The 27584-nt window shown below is 49.7% G+C and overlaps 1 protein-coding gene and 2 non-coding genes across 3 annotated transcripts; 1 reads left to right on the top strand and 2 right to left on the bottom strand.

The window, feature by feature from the left end:
- Positions 1-862: 862 nt before the first annotated feature.
- LOC122365897 (mucin-2-like) lies at positions 863-27584 on the top strand. Its single transcript, XM_043337513.1, has 4 exons — positions 863-6026; positions 7237-7380; positions 12726-12867; positions 26360-27584. The coding sequence occupies exons 1-4, from the start codon at positions 863-865 to the stop codon at positions 26508-26510; spliced, it is 5601 nt and encodes a 1866-aa protein (XP_043193448.1). The 3' UTR covers positions 26511-27584.
- On the bottom strand, positions 16006-16076 carry Trnag-ccc. Its single transcript has one exon. It is a non-coding gene; the product is annotated as a tRNA-Gly (tRNA).
- On the bottom strand, positions 20193-20263 carry Trnag-ccc. The gene has a single exon. It is a non-coding gene; the product is annotated as a tRNA-Gly (tRNA).

Here is a 27584-nt window from a genome sequence, read left to right as displayed (position 1 = left end):
AGTATATCCATATACTGCTAGGAAGTTTTCTAAACTCACTCGTACGCAGTCACACAATATTTGTACCAATCCCCTACTGATCCGACTGACCTAAAAACGATAGCGTAACCCGTGACAAAACAACTCAACTGGGACACCGTCCGACCCTCGCAAAATAACCGGAACGTCATCGAAGCAGTTTTGTCACCAGAGGCCGCCCGCGGTGCGCCCGCCCATCGTCATCGGGGCGTCATCAAACGCCGGCGTCATCGAGCGGGCGACCACCGAATCAGACCGGGAAGGCAGCGTCGGCGCCGGCGGAGCGTGCCAGTCTGGGTCAGGACTCGGTGCGCGTGACGACGGAGAGCGTCCCGCGACGGGCACCAGTGAGTCGACAGCGCCGCGCCGCGACGGGTGCTCGACTGGTGAACAGTGGTGACTGGTGAGGGTTTGTTGGTGGCAAACAGTGGTGAGGAGATAGCGAGAGACGCGCTGGGGTGGAGAGGTTCATCAGAACGATACACAGAGTGGTGTGGTGAGAAGTAAAGCGAAACGATCGAACGGTGTAGAGAGAAAGTGCGCGCTCTACTGAGAACGTAAAGTGAACGGTGTGAGGAGTCGCGTTCGTACGCTTTTACGATGCCCTAAAAAGGGGCAATCTGTCGTGTTTTAAAGTGGTTCTGGGAAAAACAGTCAGTGTTAAAACACAAACAGCTAGATAGTGACGTGTGCCTATCCTGAACAGCTTTCTGAAAACTGAAAATAGTAGGCAATGGAGCATATGAGCCGGTGATCCAGTTCGCCCACCATGAGGGAACCTAAGCTCCTTTCTGACCCTTCTGGGTCATATGCGTCTGCCTATTATCCTGCTAGTGCCGACATCATGCGGCCTCACTACAGCCAAGACGACGACCGGCCGCCTTCGCCGCTGGACAAGGACGAGCGACGACCCGCGGGTCGGCGGCGAGGTGCTGCCTCGACCGACGGCTGGAAAGGTGTCCTGAGGGATCCCCGCACCCGTCTGCGGATCCGACTCCGGCCCCGGTTGCGCGGCCCGCAGCCTCAGCCTCTCAGACAGCCCCCGCCGTGGGACTCTCCGTCCGCCTGGCGCCCCGACCTGCGAAGGGTATCGCTGGGAGCCGAGTCCGCCGGTGCGCCGATCCCCATGGACAGCGAGCAGCAGGAGGAGGTGTATGACAGCGTGCAGGAGATTCAACAGGAGAGCCGAGTGACAGGCAGTGATGACCTGAGTGTAAACGCTAACGCTGCGACACACGGGTACAGCGCTGCGCAACCGCCACGAGTCTATGAAATGGACGCCTTCCAGACAAGGAAAGACGTGGCTGGGGCGCAGGACTCTGCCGTCGCCGCCGACAGCTCTTACGCGAGCTATGAAGACGCCCCGAGTGGTTCCAGTAAAGGAAAATACCCAGCAGCACAACCGGGATCCAAATACGGTGCCCCGTCTAAGGATGTCGGGAAAGCAACCACCGCAAAACCGAGCAAGGAGAAAACCGAGGGGAAGTACCCCGCTGCAGTGCCTGGCTCACACTACGGTGCTCCGTACGAGGACGAGGAGCCCTTGTGGGAGGAGCACCCTTGGGTGCAGCCTGTCACGCCTCTCCCTTTCGCCATTCACCCTCCGCGGCTGCATTTTCGGCCGCGTCCCGTCATCATTGACAGATGCAACTGCGCCACGTATAACACTCTCGGCGCGGCGGCCAGCTCGACCGCGATCATCCTGAACGCGGTGCTCTTCATTCTGCTAGCCATCGCCAACGCGGGAGTCGGGAGGAGTCAGGTGTCCGGGAGAGACAAGAGCAAGTACGAGGCACATTTGGGTGAAGCTGCGGCACAGGGCGTGATGGCCGCTCTGCCACCACTAAGTCCCGAGATTTCACACCAGGCACTGAGGTTTGCGTGCGATCTGATGGGCTTCACGCAGCCCGATTACGGTGGCCACGAAAATTTTGTTTTGTCCAGGCCGACCGATCTAAACGCTGCGTTGCATAACATCACAAATGCTGCTCTAGGGGATGGCTTATACGGAACTCACCCACAAACGGTTGGTTCAGGTTATGGTACTTCTGGAGGTGTTCACGTGATACAGGGTGTGCCAGAAGAGAACCTGGTCATTCAAGAGAAGCCTGGAGGAGTACATGTGATCACCGCAGGAAGCAGTGTCAATATACAATCTCCTACATCTGGAGTTAATGTCCAAACTCCTTCCGGCAGCGATACTCGTCCAGAGCCAGACGTCTCGGTTCAAGTGTTAGGTGGAGGAACGACAAACACAAACATAAACTGCAATGGCCTCTGTATAGAAACGGCCGGCGGTGTAATCCCAGTGGAGACGGGTCCAGGTTCTTCCTCGGGCTCTTCCCAGACCGTTCCCACTCACTCGGGTCTTGTGACCATGACAAGCTTCCAACCCAACGTGCCCGATGAGCAGACTGTCTCAAGTGGTGGAGCCCAAAGGCCAACGGTGCCCCCAGGTGAGGTCCTAGCAGGCATAGCGACTTTGCCCGTAGCGCCGCAACCTCAGCCTCCAGGCATTGCCGGCTTGCCAGTGTTGCAAGGGATGGCTAATGTTGTGCTTGCAGGCGGACCTACAGACGGTGCCTCTGGCGAATCGGTCGTTTCTCCATCTACAGTGCCGACAGCGAGGCCGAGTCAAGGTCCTGGCGAGTCACCATCCTTGGTCGAGGATTTGCTGCAGAATCTTCTGTCTGCCACGGGCATAACAAATAGTATCAACCAAGTGACGCAACCTGGTGTAATCGGAACCTCTCCACCGCCACCCAATCGGGTTTCTACTCCATTACCGTCTCCTCCGGCTCCATCCCTCGCTCCATCACCACCTCTGCCATCTCTTCCTCAGGTTCCTCCACAACTGCCACCTGGAAGTCCGTCGAACCAGTCGCCTGACGTAACAGACAATATCATCAGCAACATCAACTGCCTGGTCTCCGAGATGGCTGAAGGAGGCGGACTGGGAGTCGTGGAGCGCCCATGCGTAGTACCCAGTCCGCCAGCGCCACCCTCCTCCGGAGCTGCAAGCCCAGAAGCCGCTACTCCTCCACCTCTTGTTCCTGTTCCCGATGGCCCTCCGCTATCACACGTTATCACCGATGGTATCATTACTATCAACAGTGATGGTGTGATGACGACCACTCACGTTGGAGAAGGGACGTGGTTCGAGCCAACGGAAGCTTCTGATCTCACGGCAGGTGCACTGCCGACAGGTAACGGAGATCAGACGTCGGAGGGAGGCGGTGGAGTTCCCGGAGATGGTGACATTCTCATCGATGACATCACTGGAGGCATCACAGATGTTCCCGAGAACGCCGAGTTGCCAGACTTTCCTCCAAATTTTGTCTTTGAGACTCTGGGAGGAGAGGATGGAGCTAATGAGAATGACGGGGTGATTGGTGCAAACATCACACCTGATAGCGTTAACATCAGCTCCACGATTGAGATCTTATCGACCCTCGGAACCGTAGAAGACATTGAAGAAATTCCATTGAAGGACGGTTACTTTGAACTGCACATTTATCCCACGCAGCCAGTGCCTTCACCAACGGCCAGTGAGCTGGAGTTCCGAGTTCCGCCGTTCACCATAGTCACAACGACGTACCCTTCTTTGGCGACAGTGTCGTCCGTGCGTGCCGCGTTGCCAGCGCCAGTGACAACCCTGCAGCTAACGCCAGTCGCGACCAGATTCACAACGACCACAACGATACCGACGTACTCTTCGAAACCTACGCCAAGTCCCATCGGGCCAACAACTTCTTGGGGAGATTTGATTGTTTTCAATGAGCTTGGCTTCTGGAAACCGCCAGCCAAACGGCCATCCAGTTTATTGACGGTCAAAAGGCCGACACGGCGGCCGAGCAGCAACGTCTATCAGAGCAACTCACAACCAAGTGAAGGCAAGCCAAGCACGCCTCAGCCTAGCATCCTCTACAGCCTCAAACCAGAAGGTAGTGTGGAAGCGAGCCGACCAAGCGTGCCGAATAGCAATCCGTTCGCTGGTGAGCCAGAGCCAACAGAGCTCGCCGACATCTTCAGTCAGCTGGAGCCGAGTGCGCCCGTCGACGACAGCCCAGTAAACGTCATCAACATCCAGCAGATTGATCCAAGCATGCCTATGATGATGATGATGTCCGCGAGGCTGAACTACTCTGATTCACCAATCATCTCAGTATTGCCTAAACCGCCGTTCCTAGCACCGCAAAGGGTAACAGCAACAAAAACAGTCATAACAACAATCGGTAGAACGTCGACGTCTGACATAGGATCTGAATCTGTGGGATCTGGATCTTCAGAATACATTCCGCCAGGCTCTGGTTCGGAAAGCTCAGCGTTTCCAAATCGTGGAAACCTTGTTGAAGGCTCACCAACAGAAGCCAACTCGCAACAAGAACTCTTCATTCCACTTCATGAAGAAAATGGTGGATCTCCCAATCACATTACAACTGGAGGCTTTGATATTCACTCTAGCGGCAGTGTTCCGTTTCAATCTATCTCGGACGTCCTTCCAGTGAGCAAGAAACCTGATAGCTCATGGACTGATAACAAGCGTACTTCGACCACTGAAGCCCCGCATGTCTTGCAATCTGGCGGATGGCTGAATCTGTTCACAAAGCCGACAACCACTTCAACGATCAAGCCCAAGTTCAACAAATATGGCTTTTGGAAGCCCACACGGCGACCCATGGTGTTCAACAGGGTGAAGCACAAGCAGAACCGCAAAGGGGGTTCTGCGAAACCCGGGTACCTCCTCAATAGACACAGAACAAAGGGAGAAGTCACCTCAGCCACGACTAAGCAGCCAGCCACACCACTACCGACTCGAAAACCAAGCACCTCAACGTACCCACCGAGGATAACGACGCAGGATATCACCAGCGCTGCTGCTGACGGGACACTGCCAAACCTGATTATGTCGCTGTTCGGTACTACCAAAAGACCGTATTTCAATGGCCCTGACCCGAATGGAATCTTCAAGCCTTACCAGCCTGCAACTAGGCCGTCGACCCTTCCTTCGACTCCCAGCACCAGGAAACCAACGGTTACCTCTCCCACTTTGCCTACTACAACCTCACGACCCACACCCACACCCAAATTCAACAAATACGGATTCTGGAAGCCAACTAAACGTCCGTACAACATTCTGATGCGACGGCTGAGGCAACGAATGAAAGATCGCACCAGGATGCCGTCGACGACAAAGGCTCCTGCACCTCCACCCGTTGGCCCTCCAATATTACCGCCTCGGCGCTCCTACGTCAACGGCAACTTCAGAGCCTACCAGAAGCGATATGAGGGATGGCGTGGTAGGCGGGATGCCCCCAGTCCGCCGCCTCAACCAACACCTTCATCAGCATCGGAACCAGAACATACATCAGCTCTTCCGGACCCAGCAACAACATCAATCGACCTCCTCTTGGACAGCGTAGGCCGCAGCTTTGGCGCAGCGCCGGCAGCTGGCGTTCAGGCATCACCGGAAGCCCGCATGTTCCGGAACCAGTTCCGGCCGGCCGGCAGGTACCGTCGCCGGTTTTCCGGACGCTGCATCACTCGCTGCTGGTTGGGGACAGTGGGGATCCTGGGTGGAGTCGGTGGCCTAGCGGCTCTCTCCGTTCCCGTTTACCTCCTGCTCGTCGGCTCGTTAGGCGGAAGTGGCGCCGCAGGGGGAGTTTCAGGCGCAGCTGGCGCTGCCGCTGGAGCCGCTGCTGGTGGAGCTGCCGTCGGGGGAGTCGTATTCAACGAACCGATACCGGACCCGGTTACTGGTCCGGGTACGGGTACGGGTCCTATACCAATCCCACTACCGGTTCCGGATCCGATTCCTCTACCGATTCCGGATCCCATGCCGCCGGATGTGCCTGACCCGAAGCCTCCGGGTGAGCCCGGAGACCCGAAACCTCCTGCCCCTCCGGACTCCGGAACTGGACAGCCGCCCGGACCTCCAGAGGAGGAATCGGTGAAGCCGCCGGCCCCGCCGACCACCGATACAGGAGGACCAGGACCATTCATTGAAGGTGAGGACACGGGATGCGCTTGGGAGAGTCTATAAACTACCTAATTTGCTAGCATTTTTTACAGTGTAGGGAAGAAGAGGGATGTGGGAGGGCTTCCTTGTAGTGGGCTTGTCATCTTTCCCGTGAGTGACTAGCCTTTTTTTGGACGATTAAGTTTTTTTTTTGCGTTGGTGGCCAGTACAATATTTTGTGTCGTATCCGATCTTGAAAGATTGCTGTAAATCATCCCGTCAGTTGGCGTCTGTGCCGGAATCATACCTTTATGGCGAATATACTTTCCGTAAGCATTTGCTGGGTTCTGTACGAAACGATTTTTAAAGATGCTTGCATAATTAAAGTTTTATCGCATCTATAAAAAAACTTTCAGTCTTAGCTTAATTGCCATTCAAAATTCCACCTATGCCATCTTATAAATGTATAGATAAGACAGAGCTGTAATTTTCATTCATCAATCCTATCAAAATGCTCTTATCGTCCAGACTGGAATCCTTGCGTGAATCAGCATAATTTCACGATGACAGCACGTGCAGTAAAACAAAAGACGCGAGCCCGTGGCGTCAGCAAATCGTCCGATGCTGCTCTGCGTACCAACAATGGCGCATTATGCGAACGCAGCGTCACAATTAAGTCTTGTCCCCTTACGTCTTGGGCTCGAGCCGGAACAATGGCATTTGGTGTTTTGTAGCGTCTGGGCGGAGACTCACCTGCTTTTTACAGCACGCGGCTCTTGTCGGCTCGCTTCCTGCGTAAGCATCCGTTGCCGCTTTTTAGTCTAAGGAGCTATGCTCCTCGAAAGCACTGACGAGGCCATTAAAATGGCCTTTGATGTTGCAAAAGTCTACCGATAGCTGAACGACCATTTTTGATGAGTTCAAAATGTGTAAATCTGGCTTCACATTGCGTTTCCTTCTCAACAGACTCCCTTTTGGTCGTGCTCCTCATTGCTTCTTCGACATTATTGAAATGCTAAACACTATATATCCACGATGGGGTGGGGGTGGGGTGGGTTGAGGGGGTGTGCCGAGCAAAAGTGCCATTAAAAATATTGAAATACTAAAATTGCTTGAACATTCTTTTCTTGCCAATCAACTTTTTGTTTATTTGGCCGGTAAATGCTCTTCTTAGACGAATTCCGGACGTATTTGCTGCCCAAATGCCGTCGTGTTGCCTCATTTCTTTCTGTAACGCTCCATGTTTTCACCCTCACCAGGTCCTGACACGATCGCCACCACGTTTGTGAATGTGAATCCCGCGGACGGCCAGAATCTAGACGGCACTCCCAACGACGGCCAGTATGTGCCGCCGGAGACCACTGTGTTTGGGGAGCAGATTACCAGACCCAACAGAAGACCAGGTGAGAGGGAGGGAGGGAAGGGAGAGGGAGGGGGCAGGAGGGAGGGAGGGATAGGGAGAGGATAGGAGGGAGGGAGAGAGAGAGATAGATAGATAGATAGATAGAGAGAGAGAGCGCGAGAGAGGGAGGAAGGGAGAGAGAGGGAGAGAGAGAGAGAGAGAGAGAGAGAGAGAGAGAGAGAGAGAGAGAGAGAGAGAGAGAGAGAGAGAGAGAGGGAGGAAGGGAGAGAGAGATAGAGAGAGAGAGAGAGAGAGAGAGAGAGAGAGAGAGAGAGAGAGAGAGGGAAGAAGAGAGAAGAGGAGTTTGACAGGGTGGACGGGAGGGAGAAATGGAGAGGCCAAGCAGGGCTGCGGAGTCGATGGATTTTCGGCGACTCCGACTCCGACTCCGACTCCGGCTTTCAAAAACCAGCTCCGACTCCGACTCCGACTCCGGGCAGAATTGTCGACTCCGACCGACTCCAACTCCCGACTCCGACTCCGCAGACCTAGCAGGGCTGCGGAGTCGACAGATTTTCGGTGACTCCGACTCCGACTCCGGCTCGGGTTTCTAAAATCGACTCCGACTCCGACTCCGACTCCGGTCACAACTGTCGACTCCGACCGAATCCGACTCCGACTCCGACTCCGACTCCGCAGCCCTGAGGCCAAGAATGTGAGTGGGGGACTGGATAAGAGGTTAATGATAGAATGCAAGTTATTTGTTGGGCAGAATGAAATGGTCGTATGATTAGCATTTGTTGTCATCATACACAATATTTCCATTACTTTACGCATTTTTTTTTGTTACAAAGACTATACATGACTCTGATTTTAATTCATTGGATTATAGCTTTGACATTTGTAAATCATCTCCCTTTCTGAAAGGATAAAAGTCATAGCCTTGCGATTCGTATTACTCCGAGTCTATGGTCCCCACAACCGCATCGCTAAAGGCTTCCATGACAAAATATCGAAACGCAAAATATCGAAGCGCAAAATATCGAACGCAAATTATCGAAAGCAAAATATCGAAGTCGCAAATTATCGAAATTGCAAAATATCGAAATCGCAAAATATCGAATTGCAAAATATCGAAATCGCAAAATATCGAAATCGCAAAATATCGAATCGCAAAATATCGAATTGCAAAATATCGAAATCGCAAAATATCGAATAGCATAATATCGAGAGCAAAATATCGAAACGCAAACTATCGAAACGCAAAATATCGAAACGCAACATATCGAAAGACAAAATATCGAAAGACAAAATATCGAAAGACAAAATATTGAAAGACAAAATATCGAAAGACAAAATATCGAAAGACAAAATATTGAAAGACAAAATATCGAAAGACAAAATATCGAAAAGGCAAAATATCGAACGCAGAATATCGAAAAGACAAAATATCGAACGCAAAATATCGAAAAGGCAGAATATCGAACGCAGAATATCGAAAAGGCAAAATATCGAACGCAAAATATCGAACAGACAAAATATCGAACGCAAAATATCGAAAAGGCAGAATATCGAACGCAAAATATCGAAAAGGCAAAATATCGAACGCAAAATATCGGAAAGACAAAATAACGAACGCAAAGTGTCGAAAAGGTAAAATATCGACTTGAAATGGCCCTCTGCGGACTCCTTAGAGCTCTGTCGAACTCATCGGGCCCTCTGTTATCTGTAGGCCTCAAAGAGCAATCAGCGGGTCCATGACAGACTTGGAAAACTCTGATATTTTTTTGTAGATCTCAGCAGTGGCGGCGGAAGGTAATTTCGGATGGGGTGCAAAGTTTTCTCAAGTATTCTCTTCCATTTATCTGGAAGTTTCGCCCCCCCCCCCCCGATATTTTTTAGAGTGATTATCATTGCTTTATGAAAAACGAAGATTTTGGAAAACTATCCCCAAACACACAAGTTCTGCAAAATATTTGAAATTACAGTGTACCTATCTCAAATAAAGCATAACGAAGCAAATGCAGCTAGTTTTTATCATCTTATCTTGTTTTAGTCTAGCCACCACCCTCAGCATCTCAACCCACTTTTCTGGATCCGCAGTGGACCATTAAGGGCCCTACGAGACCGTTCTTAGAAGACCGTGTTTAAAAAACCCTTGGAAACCGACCCCTTAGAGCAGGGGTCGGCAAATGGTGGGGCATGCCCCCTTTGGGGGTAATGGCGCCCTTCGGCAGGGGGTAATGAGGGCCTCTGAGAAAGCCTCATCTTTTTTTTAGAATTAATGGCTCCCTTGATGGGACAAGCATCGCAACTGTTGTGCCCCAGGATTTAAAGATTAGTCGAGGTCAAACGCACAAGGCATGAACTGATTAGCTGGCGCATGCCAATTTTCATGTATCTGCTCACCATTCCGTACAGTCGTGGAAAGTAACTGTCCTGTATACTAGCCGGCGCTCGTCTATTGGCGTTTTCACAGTCACTAACGCAAGGGAGAGGAGTCGTCCATTGCACCCTGACCTGAGCGTCTCGGTCTCTGAGCTGGAGTTTTGCAGAAAAATTGAGCGTGTTGCCCGTGAAGATAAGCAGCCGCTGCTACCCAATTTAAAGGTCGTTGGTCATTGGGTGACCTTCCATAGGTCAATAACAACTGCCGAGTTAATCGGGTCCTGCTGTAACTTCTTGAAGTGAGATTTTGTGGCCTGCCGTGGCCTCAAGAAAGATCTCACAAATCAACGGTTATTCGGGTTAAGGTCATGCCATTTTCAGGACAGATAAAAATGATCGGCTCGATGGTACAGTTTTTTTTTCGTGATGATTTTAACGTGATCTATTCTCGAAAAATACCCGCTACCCCTATACGTATGGGGGTTAACCCGCGCCCCGCTGGGGCTCCTGGATTTCCGAGCCCTGCTGGAGATGGAGGTTGAACACCCCCTATTAACTTGGCTCCTGGGTCACTAGCGAAACGCCGTAGTCGGCGATCGAAAGAGCGTAAGAAATGGTGAAGACAAAACTATGGTCACCTTTTAGGTCAAATCAAAGGTCAGGTCACCAGAAGTCATCGAACGTAAAATTTCACCAATTTCCAGGTCAACCTTTGACAATTTTCGACAAACTGGCCTATAGCTCAGGAAAGGATAGAGCTACAGCGCTGCGGAAAAACGCATTCGATAGCTCTCTTAACGTTTTTTTCTTATGCCTGCCCTCAGATTCAACCGAAGATGGTTTAACTTTCACTCAATATACCCTGGGTTTAACCTGCAGGAGACAAAAACTGCCAAAATGTACGATGCTTGCTGATAGTTTTTCTTAAATAACTTTTCACTCAAAACTTGCAGGGGCTCACTTTTATCGGCATCGTGATCCTCCCGTCGAGAAGCATCGAAGGTTTTGTTGCATATCAGTCGATCCGTATCGTCGAGCTGACAACATCTAAGGCATTTTCATCGCTCTGGGATGCCTTTATCAAAAGTTATTAGCGAATAGCTGTTAGATACCATTCATGACCTGAAATGACCTCAGGGACATACAGTGGGGTTACGGGTGCAATTTTCCGGTTCAGCGGTCATGTTTACTTGTAAATAATAAGAGTGTCACAGTGTTAGGAATGACACTGGTCCAAAACAGGCGCCTTTCAATTTTCTACCATTGACTTTGCGCCCTCTCCCATTGATTATGGGAGAGGGCGTGAAATTGACGAACTTTGGTCACCGACATCAAATCTCCGAGATACAAATTTTGTACATGTTGTTACCTTTATCAATTCCTGAAAGTTTGAAAGAGATCTGTCACTCAATGCAGCTAAAGCAGGCGTTGCAGTCTTTACTGAGGTGAGGTCACTTGACGTGATCTGGTGACCTGACCTTGAGTGACTCTGGTCTGAAATATTCACAACATGTGCAGAAACGATGCATGATAAAATGTTCCAAAATGGTGGCGCTCCGTGCCAACGTTTTTGAGATATTTGCGAGAAACTGCAGGGGAGAGGCCTGCGGTTTCTCGCAGATATGATACTAAGGGCAAAGAGTCACGGAAAAGTATGGAATTTCAGTAATCTTGGTTGTATCACCAATGGGGTCTGGTAGGTGGGGGTAATGGCCTGCCTGGCGCCAAAAAAGGGGGCACGACCCCGGAGGACCTGCCGACCACTGCCTTAGAGGCTCCTCCAGAGACCTACATGACTCCCCAGACCGAATGAGCCCTCCGACCAGGGTCGGTCCCTCAGAAGTTGCTGAAGGGTTTCAGAAAGCAGTATACTCGTAGGCTCGAAAGGCTTTTGATGGCTCTCAGAGACTGGCATCGGACCCAAAAGAGCCTGTATGGAGACCCTCCAAAGCCGGGATGGTCACCAGGAGCCGATGTTTAGCCTAAAGAGCCAGTATGGAGGACTGAATAGAGGAAAGGAGTCTCAGTGGGGCCTTCAGGAGCAAGCGTTTGGGCCCCAAAAGTATGTGTGGGGACTTAGAGGCAGGTAGGCCCCTGGAGCGTATATTCCATAACACAATTGACTGGGGGGGGGGCTATTTGGAGCCCCCCTCCTACCTCCGAAGGTACTGGACCGATTTTCAAAACCCAAACGGTGTTTGATAATTGATAGCCCCGGAAGATCTGTCGAGCGAAACCGTTAATTTTGACAGAGTTCGATAGAGCTCTAAGGAGTCCGCAGAGGGCCATTTCAAGTCGATATTTTACCTTTTCGACGCTTTGCGTTCGTTATTTTGTCATTTCGATATTTTGCGTTCGATATTTTGCCTTTTCGATTTTCTTCGTTCGATATTCTGCCTTTTCGATATTTTGCGTTCGATATTTTGTCTGTTCGATATTTTGCGTTCGATATTTTGTCTTTTCGATATTCTGCGTTCGATATTTTGTCTTTTCGATATTCTGCGTTCCATATTTTGCCTTCTCAATATTTTGTCTTTCGATATTTTGTCTGTTCGATATTTTGCGTTCGATATTTTGTCTTTTCGATATTCTGCGTTCGATATTTTGCCTTTTCGATATTTTGTCTTTCGATATTTTGTCTTTCGATGTTTTGTCTTTCGATATTTTGTCTTTCAATATTTTGTCTTTCGATATTTCACGTTTCGATATTTTGCTTTCGATATTATGCTATTCGATATTTTGCGAGTTCGATATTTTGCAATTCGATATTATGCCATTCGATATTTTGCGATGTCGATATTTTGCGATGTCGATATTTTGCGGTTCGATATTTTGCGATTTCGATATTTTGCGCATTCGATATTTTGCTTTCGATATTCTGCCACTTCGATAATTTGTCTTCGATATTTTGCTGTTCGATATTTTGCTTTTCGATATTTTGTCCGGAACCCTCGCTAAAGAACCTGTCTATGCTCACAGGCCCAGTGCATTGTTATAGCTCATTTCCTTCTTCCACAGCGCCGGTGGGAGTGATTGGCGTGCCGACCGAGCCGGACCGGATCAGTGCTGTGCTCGGTCAGAACTTTGGCCCGGAGACGGCTGAGTGTAAAAACTACAAACTCTGCATACTGCACGCCAAGACTCAGGACACCACCAAAAGGTGAGGCCATGACGCTAACCTACTCTGATCTCATTTCAGATACAAATCTGCTTATTGGTAAAGAAACACGATATGGGACTCCACCCTGATATTTATTCAAATCGAGACTGCATTTCGGCATAGTAAGACAGCATTTACTATCTTGGTGAGATCATTTCTGAACAGAAGCATAACACTATCCTTCCTCATTCACCGTCCTCTCTTCGTTGCCGCAAAACAAAAGACCTAATTGTGTGTGGAACGTCATCTTCAACCGTAAATTGATTTGGATAACCGGGGTCGTATAACCCTAGACCACACTCAGTTAGCTCCACATCTGCTCATAAAACGTCCGCACGTCTCCGCTCGTTCCTGTCGTTTTATGACATAACGCGCTTCCCGGCATCCAAATGGCGACACGAGACAGCCAAACCGCAGTGTTCCCATCATTTTCTTAAGCCGACCGTTGTTTGAATGCGTAAGATTCCATAATAGCGGACGGATTCTGAGCTGGAGTCTGGATCGTGGCTAAAAAGTGGTGGTATGTGTTTGAAAATAGGTGACCATTTTATCTTGTGCCACGGGAGTGCATGGTTAGAGATGTAAGGGATTTGCTATCTTTTGTGTGCGGGTACCTTCTCCTCGTTATTGGACTCATGATAGTTCAATTATTCAATATATTGCTAGGCGCTAAAATATGTCCATAGATTTCTTTAGAGAACACATTCTTTCCTCAGATACACCCACCCTTATCTTCAGATGAGCCCATCGCTGTCTTGGTACACAGAGCTTCCTTAGTCTGGACCGTCCGTTCCTCACCTATCCCTCCCAATCATAACACCTACCACCGATACGCCATGCCTTTCCAGTATACACCCAGCCTCTTACGGTTACACCCTTCCTCCTTTCCCCTCCCCCTCCCCCGCCGTCTTCCCACTCTGTCTCAGGCGCCGCGGCGGTCTCCACTGCCCCGCCCGGCCCGCTCCGCGTGGAAACCGTCCCACTGAACGCGGCGCTAGTGCATCCGTGACGACCGGCGTCACACCCGTGACGGTGACGCTGCACCGTGACGGGCCGTCGTGACGGGACTCGTGACGGCGGCAGTGGTGCCGTATACTGGGCGCGGCTGGTCGGTCGGTGGGAGGAAGTGTAACTGAAAGAGCAGAAACTTAGGTACATTAAAATTATCGGGCTGGTGTAAGGAGGGGATAGGTGTTTGAAGCTCGGTGTAAGGAAGTTAGGACATCGTACTAGGTGCTATGGTGGGGTAAATACGGGATACAATTGGGTAAATTATGGGGTAGACGAGGATATTATGACAAATATCATGATTTTCATGGACTCGTGATCCAATTGACAGTTGCTATGATCTGATCCTCTTCTAGAAAAAGTCTTTTATTTGTTTCTGATCAACGCAAACTGGAATAGGATAACGGAAGATGAAATTCAAACCGTGAGCCGGAGGCCGATATATTTGGCATCCTCCTCACCACTTCTCGCACGTGCACACCACCGCCGCCGTTTTGCGGCCTGCACCGGACACCGTCTCCCACTGTATTCTCCGTCTGGCTGCACAAGAGGCTCACCCTGCCAATATCGGACCCAGTTCTCACCCCTCCCATAACACCGACCGCCACGCGGCCACCGGACGACCACAGGCCTGCAATCGAAACCCGATCCTGCAACCGAGAGTCGGTTACACAGTTCGGCACGAGTGACTATCCAGCTTCTCGAGATGTGCTCTCAGCGGCCGTGGCACGGATTCGGGCTGAAGAGATGTGCCCGCTGCGCTGTGGCGGTTCTAGGTAGCCATACCGGTGCGGGAATGGATGGGAGTGGTTGGGTTTTTATGCGGAGAGTGGCGTAGAGAACTGGGCACGGGATTCTCTCGGGCGGGATGTGTGTTCCCAGCGCCGTGGAGTGGATAAATGATTGTAGATGGGACGCTTCACTCGTTCTGTTTGTCTTTGGTTGTTTGACATTTGTAGGGATTTATTGTTGTGTCCTCGTACGGGCAACGAGGTTGAAGCTCTTTTGTCGATAGATATGATAACAGCAAAACAGGTGTTTAAAAACACGCAGCTAGGAATTCGCCTGCAGTTTATCTCACCCACTCAGTCTGTTGATGCCTGATGGATGTTTGACTGCATCCAGTGGCGGCGGAACACCTTCAATTAAGGAGGCACTCCCGACATTTGGTCTCATTCTTTCCATGCAACGCCCATAGGGCTAATGTTAAAAAGCCAAAACCAAAGAGGGGCACGGTGCCCCGGTGCCTCCCCTCGTTCCGCCGCCTATGACTACATCTTTGCTTCTTTCTGCTTTACCTTGTTGCTTGACTCCTTTGCTGGGTCCCGAAACTCAGGGTGTGTTCGCAATATGATTTGGTCTTCCGCTGACTCTGTTCACTGGCCTGTCTGTTCTATTCCACTTGGTCTGCTTTACAGCCGGATGTCCAGTCTTTGGTTTGCTCTATTCCTCAGCCTGTTTCTCGGAATTCTAGCTCGGTCTGCCGCTTGCTCTGCTGTCCAGTCTTTCCGCAGCATACCGCGGCTCAGTCTGTGGCGCTTCTAACCATCCTTCTAACCGCCCTTCTAACCACGGCAGCCGTCAATCACCTGTGGAATAACCATGTGTCAGCCATCTCGGCAATAACGGCCGACGGACGCACACACAGAGACATTGGGAGATTACTGGTCCGTGACGGGGGACAAAACTGGCGCTGTGACGGGAGACAAAAGTAGCACTGAGGGATGCTTGTTAGGCAGTGAACGGAGGCAGTGAACGGGTTAGGGAGCGAGTGATAGATTATTGTAGTTTGGCGAAGTTTGTCTAGCCTGTTGAATGCTGGCTGATCCCGTAAGAACTGCAAGTTAACAAGTTGGGTACCTAAGATACCTTTCGTCCAGCGAGGACCGCTTTCATGGCGGTGATGTGCAAACTCTCAATGTTCATCGTAATAAGACGCTTAGGTACCAAACTTGTTTGTTGAAATCGTCCGAATTAACCGCGCAACGTTGACAGCCTCGTCATTAGATCATCAGGTCTTTCGTCATTTACTCCTCAGGACCTTTTCACACAACAATGTTTACGTGATAGGCATAGCAAGTATGACACCACTCTTCTTCCAATTTTCACACCGCTTCTAGCATAAGAAATTGCGCCGCCCGGGAATCGAACCCGGAGCCTCAGAATGGGAATCTGAGATGTTACCAGTACACCAGCGGCGCTGCCGGGACGGGTCAGGTCAGGTCGGGTCACCAAAGCTCTCTAAGGGCATCGCCCGTTTCCATGCCACATTAGCATGACCCATACACGCCCTCATATTCCACAAGCAAGTCTCGTCAATTGACATTTTCCACCCTTCACCCATTTACACCTTTAACTGTCTCTATGCCGTTCCTTCCTCTTCCACGAACCGATCACGGTACCATGACCCACAAGTCACGTGACATGGTCCGTACGCTCCGGACAAGCCACACGACTCCGCCGCGCCTGTTAACGCCGTTCATAGTCACGTGACACGGCCGGTACACCCCGTACGCAGTCACGTGATGGGGCGAGGCTAAACTCGGTCGTGTGTCACGGCTTCTGAGCAGAGTTCCCACGGCTCGGGCGACGGCGGCGGCGGTATAGCAGTGGCAGTCAGTGGCTTTGGCGGTGGCCCGGGCCGTGGCGGAGGATGTGCGGGCGGTGGCGGGGCGGGGGCGGGCTGGGCGGCAGCGGTGGTGGTTTCGGGCGGCGGAATTCGGTGTGGGGCAGTGACGCTAGCGGTGATGATGCTGTCCCGGGTTTGCGATATGCGATGTGCAATATGCGATATGCATATTGTATGTCATTGTCAGGTGTCAAGTCGAATTAATTCGTATTTCAAGTCGAATGCATGCGTAGGTGCAATGAATATAGCGCAAGCCGAAATTGAAGCTCTAATGATGTGATGCTGAGTTAACAGTTCCGCCTTTTCATGTTGCATATCCATCGCAACGTCCCAAACCACCTTTCTGGATCTGCTGTGCCTTTTTATATGACCCGCTGAACCTCCCCTTCCCTCTCTCCGAGTTCACTTTCCCCCAGCAGCGTACTGTAATCGTCCCGTGAGCGCTCCTCAGATAATTAGTAACAAATAGACCGGATCGACGACGGGACAGACCCGTCCAAAATCATGGCCAAACCGGCTTGGGCAGGCGACATAATGAGGCGTTTTAATTAGTCGCTGTCACGATGGACAGAGTGGGGTTTCGGGTGCCGGTGAATGTGATTATTTGGACGGTAGTTAACTGGAAGTGGACGCCTGTGTTAGCGGGGGCCCATTTGATGCTCTATTTGCGTGGTTAATGTTGACAGCGATAGTGACAGGGGAAGGGTCGGTACGGGTGTGAAGAGTTGTAATGTGTCCAGGCAGCGCTGGGTCGGTGTCGCTTTAACCTATAGGCTGCGGAGGGTGTACGGAGTCGGGGCAGTTTTGACACACCTCGCTGATGACAGAGTGGGTGAAACGTATTCATAATGAGCCTAATTCTTGAGCGCTCGGTGTAAGGGCTCTGGAGCGAGTGCACCAAATCGGCACGCAGCGCAGGGCTAAAAACGGTACCTATATGGCAAGACATCACTGGGTGTCACTGCGGATATGTGTAAATGTGATAGAAATGAAATGTGAATAGTTATCAGGTTCACGGTACACGGTTACGATTGCGGCTTAGATTTATTAAATTATGCTACAAAATTAGAAGACCTTCGTGGATTATGATCAGCTTTAGGGTAGTTATTCACTACGGTTAACTTTTTAGCCTTTATCGTGTCCTTTTCTTTTTTCTCCCTTTTCATAGGATGCAAAGAACGTCTGGACTGAAATGTGTTCCGTTTGCAAATTACAAACGGCTGTAGGGCTTCCACCTATGACGTCACGTTAACACCAAAGACATCACCATAATGTTCAGTGTCCTGTCTCGCTACTTCGGCCACCGGGACAGACCAAACGACTTGTAGCTCGTAGACATCAAAACTACGCGACACGACAGACTGTTACAAATGACGTAGTAGGGCGCACCGTGACCTCTTTGCTCGTCGTGGTACGCGACTCTGTGGAAAATGGCAACGTTTGTCGGCTTGGCACCCCGCTGGATGTGAAAGCTACGGTTTGATACTACTCTTGATAGAGTTGACCCAATTTTGAACGGCTGTACGATAGTATTGCATAAAGTTATGTGCAGTTTTTGTCAATTTTTCATGCACCGGTGATGCCCGCCGTTTAACCCTATTAGTGGCAGGGGGGGGGGCTGTTTTCGACCCCCCCCCTTGATATCTCGAGATCTAACGGGCCGATTTTCAAAATTCAAACGGCATTCGATTTTGCTCAACGAGATCTACATTTCTAAAAAAATAAAATTAAAAAATGTCGATAGGGGGGGGGGTAGAGGGGGGGGGGTAAAAACGGGCAAATTGCAGATACATTTTAGACTGTTTATCACGGCCAGGTTTCTGAACCAATCTTAACGCAACTTTTGCCGATCGATAGAGAATGAACCAGGAATTCACATGGATCCTAAAAATATGCATTTTCAAAAATCATAGGCGGATACAGATCATTGAGATTGGGGGTACACAAAAAGTATAGTAAATAAGGTTTTAGTTGGTACTGTTTCTAAAAAGGGTGGCAATGGTCTTGTTATGTTACAATTTTCTTATGAGAGAACGACTAAAATTGTATTGGTCATGCATAGGCGGTGTCAGGGCACCTATGTTGGGAGGTAAAAAATAACCCCCCTTTTTGGACGCCTGGATCCGCCTATTATAGCAAAAACGTGTCAAAAGAGGATGCACAATAACTTTGTATATGTTATCACATGATACCTTTCATTCACTGTTCGTAAAACTGGTGCAGCATCGTGATCTTCGCCCAAATGACTCGCTTCACGAATAGGACCCCCCAATTCCCAGTGCTCTGGAGCCGCCCCTGGTAAAGTTATGAACTTGAAAGTTTCAGGGAATGTGCCCAATTTAGTTTTAGCAAAAGTCAGAAAATTTCAGCATCGTAGCTTCAGCAGTTTCGGAGATATTCCCGAAAAACCTGAGGGGTGGATAAAAACAACCCCCCTGCCACTAATAGGGTTAACCCTCGCCGGCCGAGGGGGGGGGGGGCGGGTGCCGCCCCCCCATAGGGTTTTTTCGCGATAGCTCCGAACACGCTGGCGATAGAGAGCTGAAACTTGGCATACCTGACCTTTGATCCAAGCCGCATCTTTTGACACCAACCGCATTTTTGGGTCAGGTCAGGTCACTGACCTATGACGTCATAAGTGAACCTCTGCACGGTCTTCAGATGTCGCAACTTCGCAACGCCCTCACTGCCAGAGGAGATGTCACAGGGAAATGAAACTTGCAGGATCTAGTATCCATTATGAGTCCCACAACTTGTATATCTCGGATTTTTCTTAAAGGTCATATGAGGTCAGGTCATTTTCGTGACCTCACCATTATAAGTCAATGGGGAAAAATGAAAACTGCTATTCTGGCGCCGGCAACGATCTCCAACTATCTCAAGCACACAGAATCGTGATTTGATGCACTCCTTGCAAGGTTAGATGCGTCACTTTTGCAATGTTGACCTTGCGTGACGTCATTTATGACGTCATCAAGGTCATATTAGTTTTTCGTCAATAACTCTTGATCAAATTGAGCTAGCGAGTCGGGAAAGCCACCAATGGACTCAGGAAGACCTGCCGAATCGAATGATATGCGACATGACCTCTTTCGACCAACTTCGTGACCTGGGGGTGCTGACCTGACCTTGACCTGAGGTCAACACCCCAAGTTGACCTGACCCGGACAAAAAGTATATCATTCGACGCGCCTGAGCGAGACAAACACGATGCTGCCAAAATCGGCGCTCTGCGGCCGTTTTTTGCGAAGTTATTCACCAAAAACTGAACCGTACCTTGGGGCACTTGACCTGACCTCAAAGGTCACCGGTTGACCTAGGACCTTAAAATCGGGTACCAATCTCTGCGTCTCGTAACGGCGCACACGCTCGTTTTTTCCGCGACGCGCTAGCTCCACCAGGGGCGAAACGGCGAGGGGGGGTCGTACCCGCCCCCCCCCCCTCGGCCGGCGCGTATGTAGAAAACCAATAGGTCCGGCGAGGGTTAATGTGTGATTCGTTATATGTGATAAATAATAATACTTATTTATGATAATGATGTTTCGATTTGAGGCAAAACTCAAGTTGTTTTGTCAGTCTATCGCAGCGGCAATATGCTCTTGTCACCATCGTCAGGGAGAGCGAAGCTCCAACTCGATTCATTCGCGCTAATGGCTATCAAATATAGTAGGGATGCGATGTGAAAAACTGCGCCACCCGGGAATCGAACCCGGAGCCTCAGAATGGGAATCTGAGATGTTACCAGTACACCAGCGGCGCTGATTGGGCGGGTCAGGTCGGGTCAGGTCGGGTCACTGGCTCCGTGTCACCTCCAGCCTTTGTTCGCGTATGTCCAGCATCCAGTTTTGTAATTAGAGCTAATGGGTGTTTTGTGCGACACTGCTCTTTAAATTCCTCCCAAAAAGCTTTACGTTGTAAAATATTGTAATTTGTCATTCCATTTTCAATTTTGTTTGAGAAATGGTAGGTATGGGATATTTTAGAACCTATAAGAGAAGGTTTTTATGTTGGCGCCTTGACCCAGCGGGGTTCGACATGTGATGATTGACATGTTAGGAAGAAAACCGTCACTTATGAAGGGAATTACCCTACCGCTCTCTATTTCGCTGAAGAGGCGGCGATGAAAGTGGGGGTGATTACCCAATCACCGGATGACATTTTGTCCTAGTCTCCCTTTCAATGAGTCAAGTGAGCTTTTCTATGTGATTCATTCCACTCTATGCCCGGTTGACTTGGTTAGAACAGACAGGGTTGTGTTGAAACCTTCACACACATTGCGTTTCTGATGCGTAGAGTACCTAATTGTGTGAGGACCAGTGTTTTTGTTTTGCGGCTGTAGGCTTAACGTGGGAATTCTGAGTCACGCATGGTGACAGCTCTGGTTTAGGTAGGTACTCCCGATGGTATGGTGATTTCATGTTACATTATTTTAATTGCAAAGTCTCGCTAATAGTTTACGAGCATTGTGATTCAATTGTGTTAGCTGGACTCGTCTAGAACAGAAGCTTTGCCTTTCTTTCATCCGACGTTTTAAGCCCTTTCCCGCGACAGCCATTGAGAGTGTATCTCCATTTATTTCCACTTCAACGCTCCCAGTCAACTAAAATAAGGCCAAGTCACACGCCCATGTAAATTTTCGCACGACTACTAACCAAATGCCTCACAGTCACATCAGTCGCATTCCAAATATCAATCAGTCATTTAAACACAAACCTCTAATCATTAACCACATTATTCTTTATCAATCGCTCTTCACGTCAACCAGGATATTAATCGGATCTCACGCGAAAATACCATCCTCCATCAAATTTCCCCCACTGAGTTCAATTTCCGGTTCAGTTTACGTTCCGTTTTATTCTCACGCTCAGTCAAAGTCGCTGGGCCGAATGACAACCCCCCATTTAATTTGCGCGCGGTAGCGAACGGTGACCATTTTCTTATTATAGAAATATGCTGAAGGATATCAGCAGTCCAATTGAAATAAAAAAACGTCCATGAAGACAACTCAAAATGCCATCTTTTCATCCTTGTTTCTTCTTCTGACTTTTTCTTCATCTGCATGTGCGACTCATTCCCGGCTCGGTAGTTGCGGCGTTGACGTCACTCATGCGTGCCGTCACTGCCCGCGGCCCGCTGTGACGTCACTAACCGTAAGCTCGCTCGCACTAGACGCACGCACGATGGGTCATTCACGGTGCGTGAAGACGCACAATCTACTCTTACCGCGCTGTCTGCGTGGAGTCTATTCCGTGAACGAAGTCACGTCACGAGAAGTCCATTCACGTCACGTGATGCTGCGTAACGACACGTGATGCTGCGTAACGTCACGTAACGCTGCGTAACGCTATCTCGAGTCAGACTGTTTCACTGGGATGGTTGTCTTAATTACGGTGGATGACGGAAGAGATGTGGGATATGCGTGGATGAACCTTAGGACGCACCGCACTGTTTGCGATGCGGCTTTTGAATTCGCAGATTTGGGATAGTTTAATGGAAACAACTCAGAATTGGACTTATAAGGTGTGGCGAGCGGGGGTCTTGCTACATAAAACGCTTTAAATAATTACTTTGTTCTTGAGGCTACGCAAAAGAATCGTAATGCTGCTTGCAAATCATGACTTGTTTTCTGGGCTTAAAAGTTTCAAGTTCAGATTCTGTATGTGATCTACGTATTTTGATTACCGATTTTTTTCTGCCAACTTTAATAATTGTGCTTCTTATTATGGTGCATTCCACAAGCTCATGTCCTTATGTACGCCTCCTGCACAGGTACTTCATCGTTTGACATCATCAACACTTCCGTGTTCATTTATCATGCTGTTAAGAAACTCGGACTGTAACGATCAGCAGATAGAAGTGCATAACTCAGTTATGCAGTACGCTTCGCAGTGACACACTGCACAGCACAATGATCAATAAAAATTCACGATTTGATTCATGCTGTTTGATCAAAAACGTTTGGTAGCAAATACCTTTGGTAACCTCACGGCGTTACTGAGCTGACACCCAATAAGCTTCAGGCTTTCAGAAAGAAGCCTAAGTGCGTCCCTTCATATTACCAGCTTTTAAACGAAATGTTTCGCTTAATGTTTTTGGTTAAAGCATTGTTTCAATGAACAGTTACTTGTCCGCCTTTGTAATTTGATAGCAAAGGAATAACGGTTGACTTTGTTACTGGAAAAAGACACCGTATGCTTTATCCTTCGTTTTGTCACTGCCATGAACTCCCAAAGCGGGCCGACCGCATTCCATAAAACGACACCTAATGTACCCTGTTGTCAGCGCCGACTGCAGGCGGCCCGGGTCAAACAGTCGTCATTTGTGGGTCCTTTTTATGATGATGACTCGTGCTGGGCGGTCTTTGCCACGTGTCTGACTTCCCTACAACGAGTATCCGGCTCAGAAGCAGTTGTTTATTGTCCGAGGAGCGCTGTGGGGCGGCTGAACAGGCCCAGTTTTTTTTTGTGCTCGGGTCTTCAGGAGGTAATTTGTGTCGTTTGTGAACGCATTGTGGTTATAATGGTTTACTTACCGGTACGCTGGTGGTTTGGGAGGTCGTTTCAAGTCGGGTGTGGTTAGGGGTTCAGGAGCTGGCTCTGAATGATAGACCACTGTGTGTGTGGTATTTTTGTTCCGACGGGCTTTGTGATATTTACCACTGTTTGGCTGCTTTTATTGCAGGGTTGATGTAAATATCATGGATCAGCAAAAGTGACACATTTTTACAATATTTACAAACGCCTTTTTCAGCGTTATATTAATTTTACGGGATCGTCTATAAATATCATACAGATACCTACTGATAAACTAAATACCTTTTACCATGCACATTTAACCAAATACTTTACAGAATTTCATGTGTATGAATATTTTTGTCATTTCTTTGTTTTTTATTTACATCTCGTTTATTCCCTCGACAAATTGCGATCAAACACTCCTTTGATATCATTTCCTTTAACAGCTTGTGCACGTTTCTCACACGGTATTTAGTCAGTCATCTTTTGATAGGTAATGGGTCTTTGTCTTCTCACGCTGACCATTATCGCTACTAGTTAGAAGCTCTAACTATGCCCATTAACGGGTGATAACGTATCACACAGGTGGCACGCAAAACACTCGAATGAGACAGCATCATGTTCAATTAAAGACGCGAGCGCTTGTAATTTTGGAGCCATTGTATGGTGATTCAATGAATCCATTAGTGAACCCATCGCTGGATGTTTGTAACTAACCTGTGATAAATGTAGCTGTAGACGCTGGAAAACTGTACATTGATTGACCACGAATTAGCTTGAGATTTTCGGGAAAATTTGTGATGGGTAATATGCACCTGAGCTGCACCAACGAGGCGTGCTGAGCACAATGCTGCGCCACCCGGAAATCAAACCCGGCGCCTCAGAATGGGAATCTGAGATGTTACCAGTACACCAGCGGCGCTGATAGGGCGGGTCAGGTCAGGTCGGGTCAACCGAGGTCACCGTGTTCTCGAACACGGCATCTTGCTTATTTTGGGTTCTCATTTGCTTCCTTGCTGAAGTTTGAGTTTTGATTGTTTGAGATGGATGGCATGATGATGATTGCACACAGTTCTTGGATGGATAAGAATTACAGGTGATTAATTGTAAACAAATCCACCAATTATCAACATAAGTTCTCGTATTTTCTTGACATTTGATGCCATTAGAGAAACTCCACAGACAGTTTACATCCGACGCTTGCTTCATCCTTATTACCTTTCGGGTGTCTCCACCCCTGATGATTATACCCCACTTCACTACCGACAGCTACCTACCAGTATGTAGTTGACTCTCGGCGGTTTTTGGTCTGTGCCCGTATTGAAAACCATCTGTCGCCCCCGGCAGCGCCACTGGCGGCAGAAGTCGGTACCGCTAGTTAGTGTCTTTACTCACGCGTAGCGCTGCGGTCGCTCTCCTGACATTGAGCTCCGCCCAGCCGTGTAACCCATTTGGGACGGAAAACGGGACGGCTCACCTATCCGTGCTTCTATCCTCAGGATACTGAAATCCTTCTCCTCCAAGCCGCAACCGCCCTCCGGGCTGGACAGGCAACTTTATCTCATGCGGGCTGCTCCCTTGGAGCGGCACCGCTGCTCCTGAGGGAGCGCACCCCGTAGCCGGGTGCAGTGAGTGCCTTGGGGCTGGGTGGCCTGTCCTCTGGACGGGCTCAGCCCCGGCGACTCACTAGGGTGCCTGCCCAGACCAATGTCTCCCCCTAATTCCTATTATCCTTCCGGCTCTGCAATGGTCTTGTCGACCGAAAGGGCCTAACCCAACAAAACAAAAACAAACAAACAAACGGGACGGCTCACCGTTCCGTGTTTCTATCCTCAGGATACTGAAATCCTTTTCCTCAACGCCGCAACCCCCCTCCGGGCTGGACAGGCAACTTTATCTCATGCGGGCTGCTCCCTTGGAGCGGCACCGCTGCTCCTGAGGGAGCGCACCCCGTAGCCGGGTGCAGTGAGTGCCTTGGGGCTGGGTGGCCTGTCCTCTGGACGGGCTCAGCCCCGGCGACTCACTAGGGTGCCTGCCCAGACCAATGTCTCCCCCTAATTCCTATCATCCTTCCGGCTCTGCAATGGTCTTGTCGACCGAAAGGGCCTAACCCAACAAATCATCAAAAGGGACGGCTCACCGTTCCGTGCTTCTATCCTCAGGATACTGAAATCCTACTCCTCCGCACCGCAACCCCTCTCCGGGCTGGACAGGCAATTTTATCTCTTGCGGGCTGCTCCCTTGGAGCGGCACCGCTGCTCCCGAGGGAGCGCACCCCGTAGCCGGGTGCAGTGAGTGCCTTGGGGCTGGGTGGCCTGTCCTCTGGACGGGCTCAGCCCTGGCGACTCACTAGGGTGCCTGCCCAGTCATGTCTCCCCCTATATCCTATCATCCTCCCGGCCCTGAAATGGTCTCATTGGACCGAAAGAGCCTAACCCAACAAAACAAATAAACGGGACGGCTGCCGAGCCGCGCTGGCACAGCGGAGAGGCGGGATAAGAAGGGGGTGGAGGTGGAGATGGGATGGGGAGTGGAGGGGTGGGATTGAAAAAGGGTTGAGTTGGAGATATTGCTACATGTTTGGAAAAGGCTGACTGCTTGGACTTGCGAATAGAGGCATATGCTGGGAGACAGCAGCGGCATTTATTTTGAAATGACACTTGTGCCAGATATAACTTCACTCTCTATCCTTTCTGTCCTCGAAAAAAAATTGATGTAGTACCTTGCCCGGACTGATGGACACCTCACCAGACAACCAGTAGAGGACTGCCCCGAATAGAGCATACCCCCGAGATGGCTGGCTGGGCGGCTAGTGGCCTAAATGCTATAAACCTATCTCAATTAGGTGGGCTCATCCGCTGAGGCGCACGAGTCAGCGGTACATCCAGCATGGCGTGTGTTTGTCGTGTGTCCATCCCAATCTGCGTTTGCTGAAAGTTGTTTCTCGTGCTTTTTTTTGTTGGGTTAGGCCCTTTCGGTCGACAAGACCATTGCAGAGCCGGAAGGATGATAGGAATTAGGGGGAGACATTAGTCTGGGCAGGCACCCTAGTGAGTCGCCGGGGCTAAGCCCGTCCAGAGGACAGGCCACCCAGCCCCAAGGCACTCACTGCACCCGGCTACGGGGTGCGCTCCCTCGGGAGCAGCGGTGCCGCTCCAAGGGAGCAGCCCGCATGAGATAAAGTTGCCTGTCCAGCCCGGAGGGGGGTTGCGGCTTGGAGGAGAAGGATTTCAGTATCCTGAGGATAGAAGCACAGATAGGTGTCGTGCTTTTACCGCTGAAGCGAATGAGAACGTCTCATAATCTCTCTTACCGTGTCCTCTCTTTGTTTTGCCGACAGGAAGCCCCCGCGCTGGTTCTTTACCACCTACCTGTACGAGGGAAGTTTCGCCAGTCTCTGCCAACAGATGGCGCGCAAACCGACCGTGCAGCTCTGCCGAAAACTGTTCCCCCACTGCGTCAACACCACCAAGTTTGGATTCGGCTACTGATCTTCGCGGAACTGGAACTTGGAAGGGAAAGAAGAATGAGAAGAAAGTCGGCGAACGAGGGTGATATCGAGTGTAATAAAAGTGATTTAGCCAAGGGTTAACTCATAGAAGCCAAGAAGCTTTGAGCTACAGAGGGAAATCGTGCGTAGAAATCGCGATCGAGGTGCAAGCTGTGATAGTGGCACGTGCTGCCATCTGTGGTGACTTTGAGAAGCAGTAGTTTATCTGGTTCCGTGTGGTGGAGTCAGGTTACTGAGGTCCGGTGTGCGGCAAATCACTGGACTTCCTGCTTTTATTGGAACTTTGCCAGGCTTTGCAGGATTTACAGTTCTTGTAATGCGTGATGTAGCTCGCATTTTGTCGTATACGGTGAATGCCAGGCACGCTGATCAGCGAGGGAATCATGCAGTGGGCTTATTGGTAAGCACAGGGCACAATGCTTCTGAAGCATGTATGTCGTTTGTGGCTTCTTTTGCTCTCGTACGGCTCAGGCGACAATCATGCGAGCTAAGCTACTATGTGGGTTTGCAAATCATGCCTTACGGAACGAATTTGGAATAATATTTAAGTAACATTCGTACCGGTTATATTGCGAATTGTTCGTGGCCAAGTGTTGCGATTGCCACGTACGAATGAGCTTACGTAGTTCAGTGCGACTATAAAATCTAGCTGAGGTTTTCTCCTGCTACGGATCATCCCCTATGGACGCCACGTGGTTATGGAAAATAATGGATAGATTTTCCGTAAACGCGCGTGCCTTTTTGTAAATAGCTGCGTAGTTTGCAATTTGCATGTGCGATAAACGTGTTGTGATATCGCACACTCTGCGTCGAGGAAAGAGATTTGCGAAATAATGCAAGAGTCGCCAGGAACTTCATAGCGCTGGCTCGATTTTGGCCTCTAAGGCCGCAAAGTTGTCTGTTGTATGTGTGCGTGTGGTAGCGTGTTGTTTTTGTTTATTTATTGCTATTTATTTTGTAATTGCGAGTGTACTGTCAGACCTTTTTATGCAGCGTCTCTTTTAGGCTGATGCGCTGCAATTTCATAATAAAATTTGCGTGATTATTGTGAACT

The sequence above is a fragment of the Amphibalanus amphitrite genome, unplaced genomic scaffold (genome assembly GCF_019059575.1).
Source record: "Amphibalanus amphitrite isolate SeventyFive unplaced genomic scaffold, NRLGWU_Aamphi_draft 000771F_arrow, whole genome shotgun sequence".
In the NCBI taxonomy this organism is placed as follows: domain Eukaryota; kingdom Metazoa; phylum Arthropoda; class Thecostraca; order Balanomorpha; family Balanidae; genus Amphibalanus; species Amphibalanus amphitrite.
The sequence above is the reverse complement of the archived record's forward strand: the minus strand, read 5'-3'. Positions and strand labels throughout refer to the sequence as shown.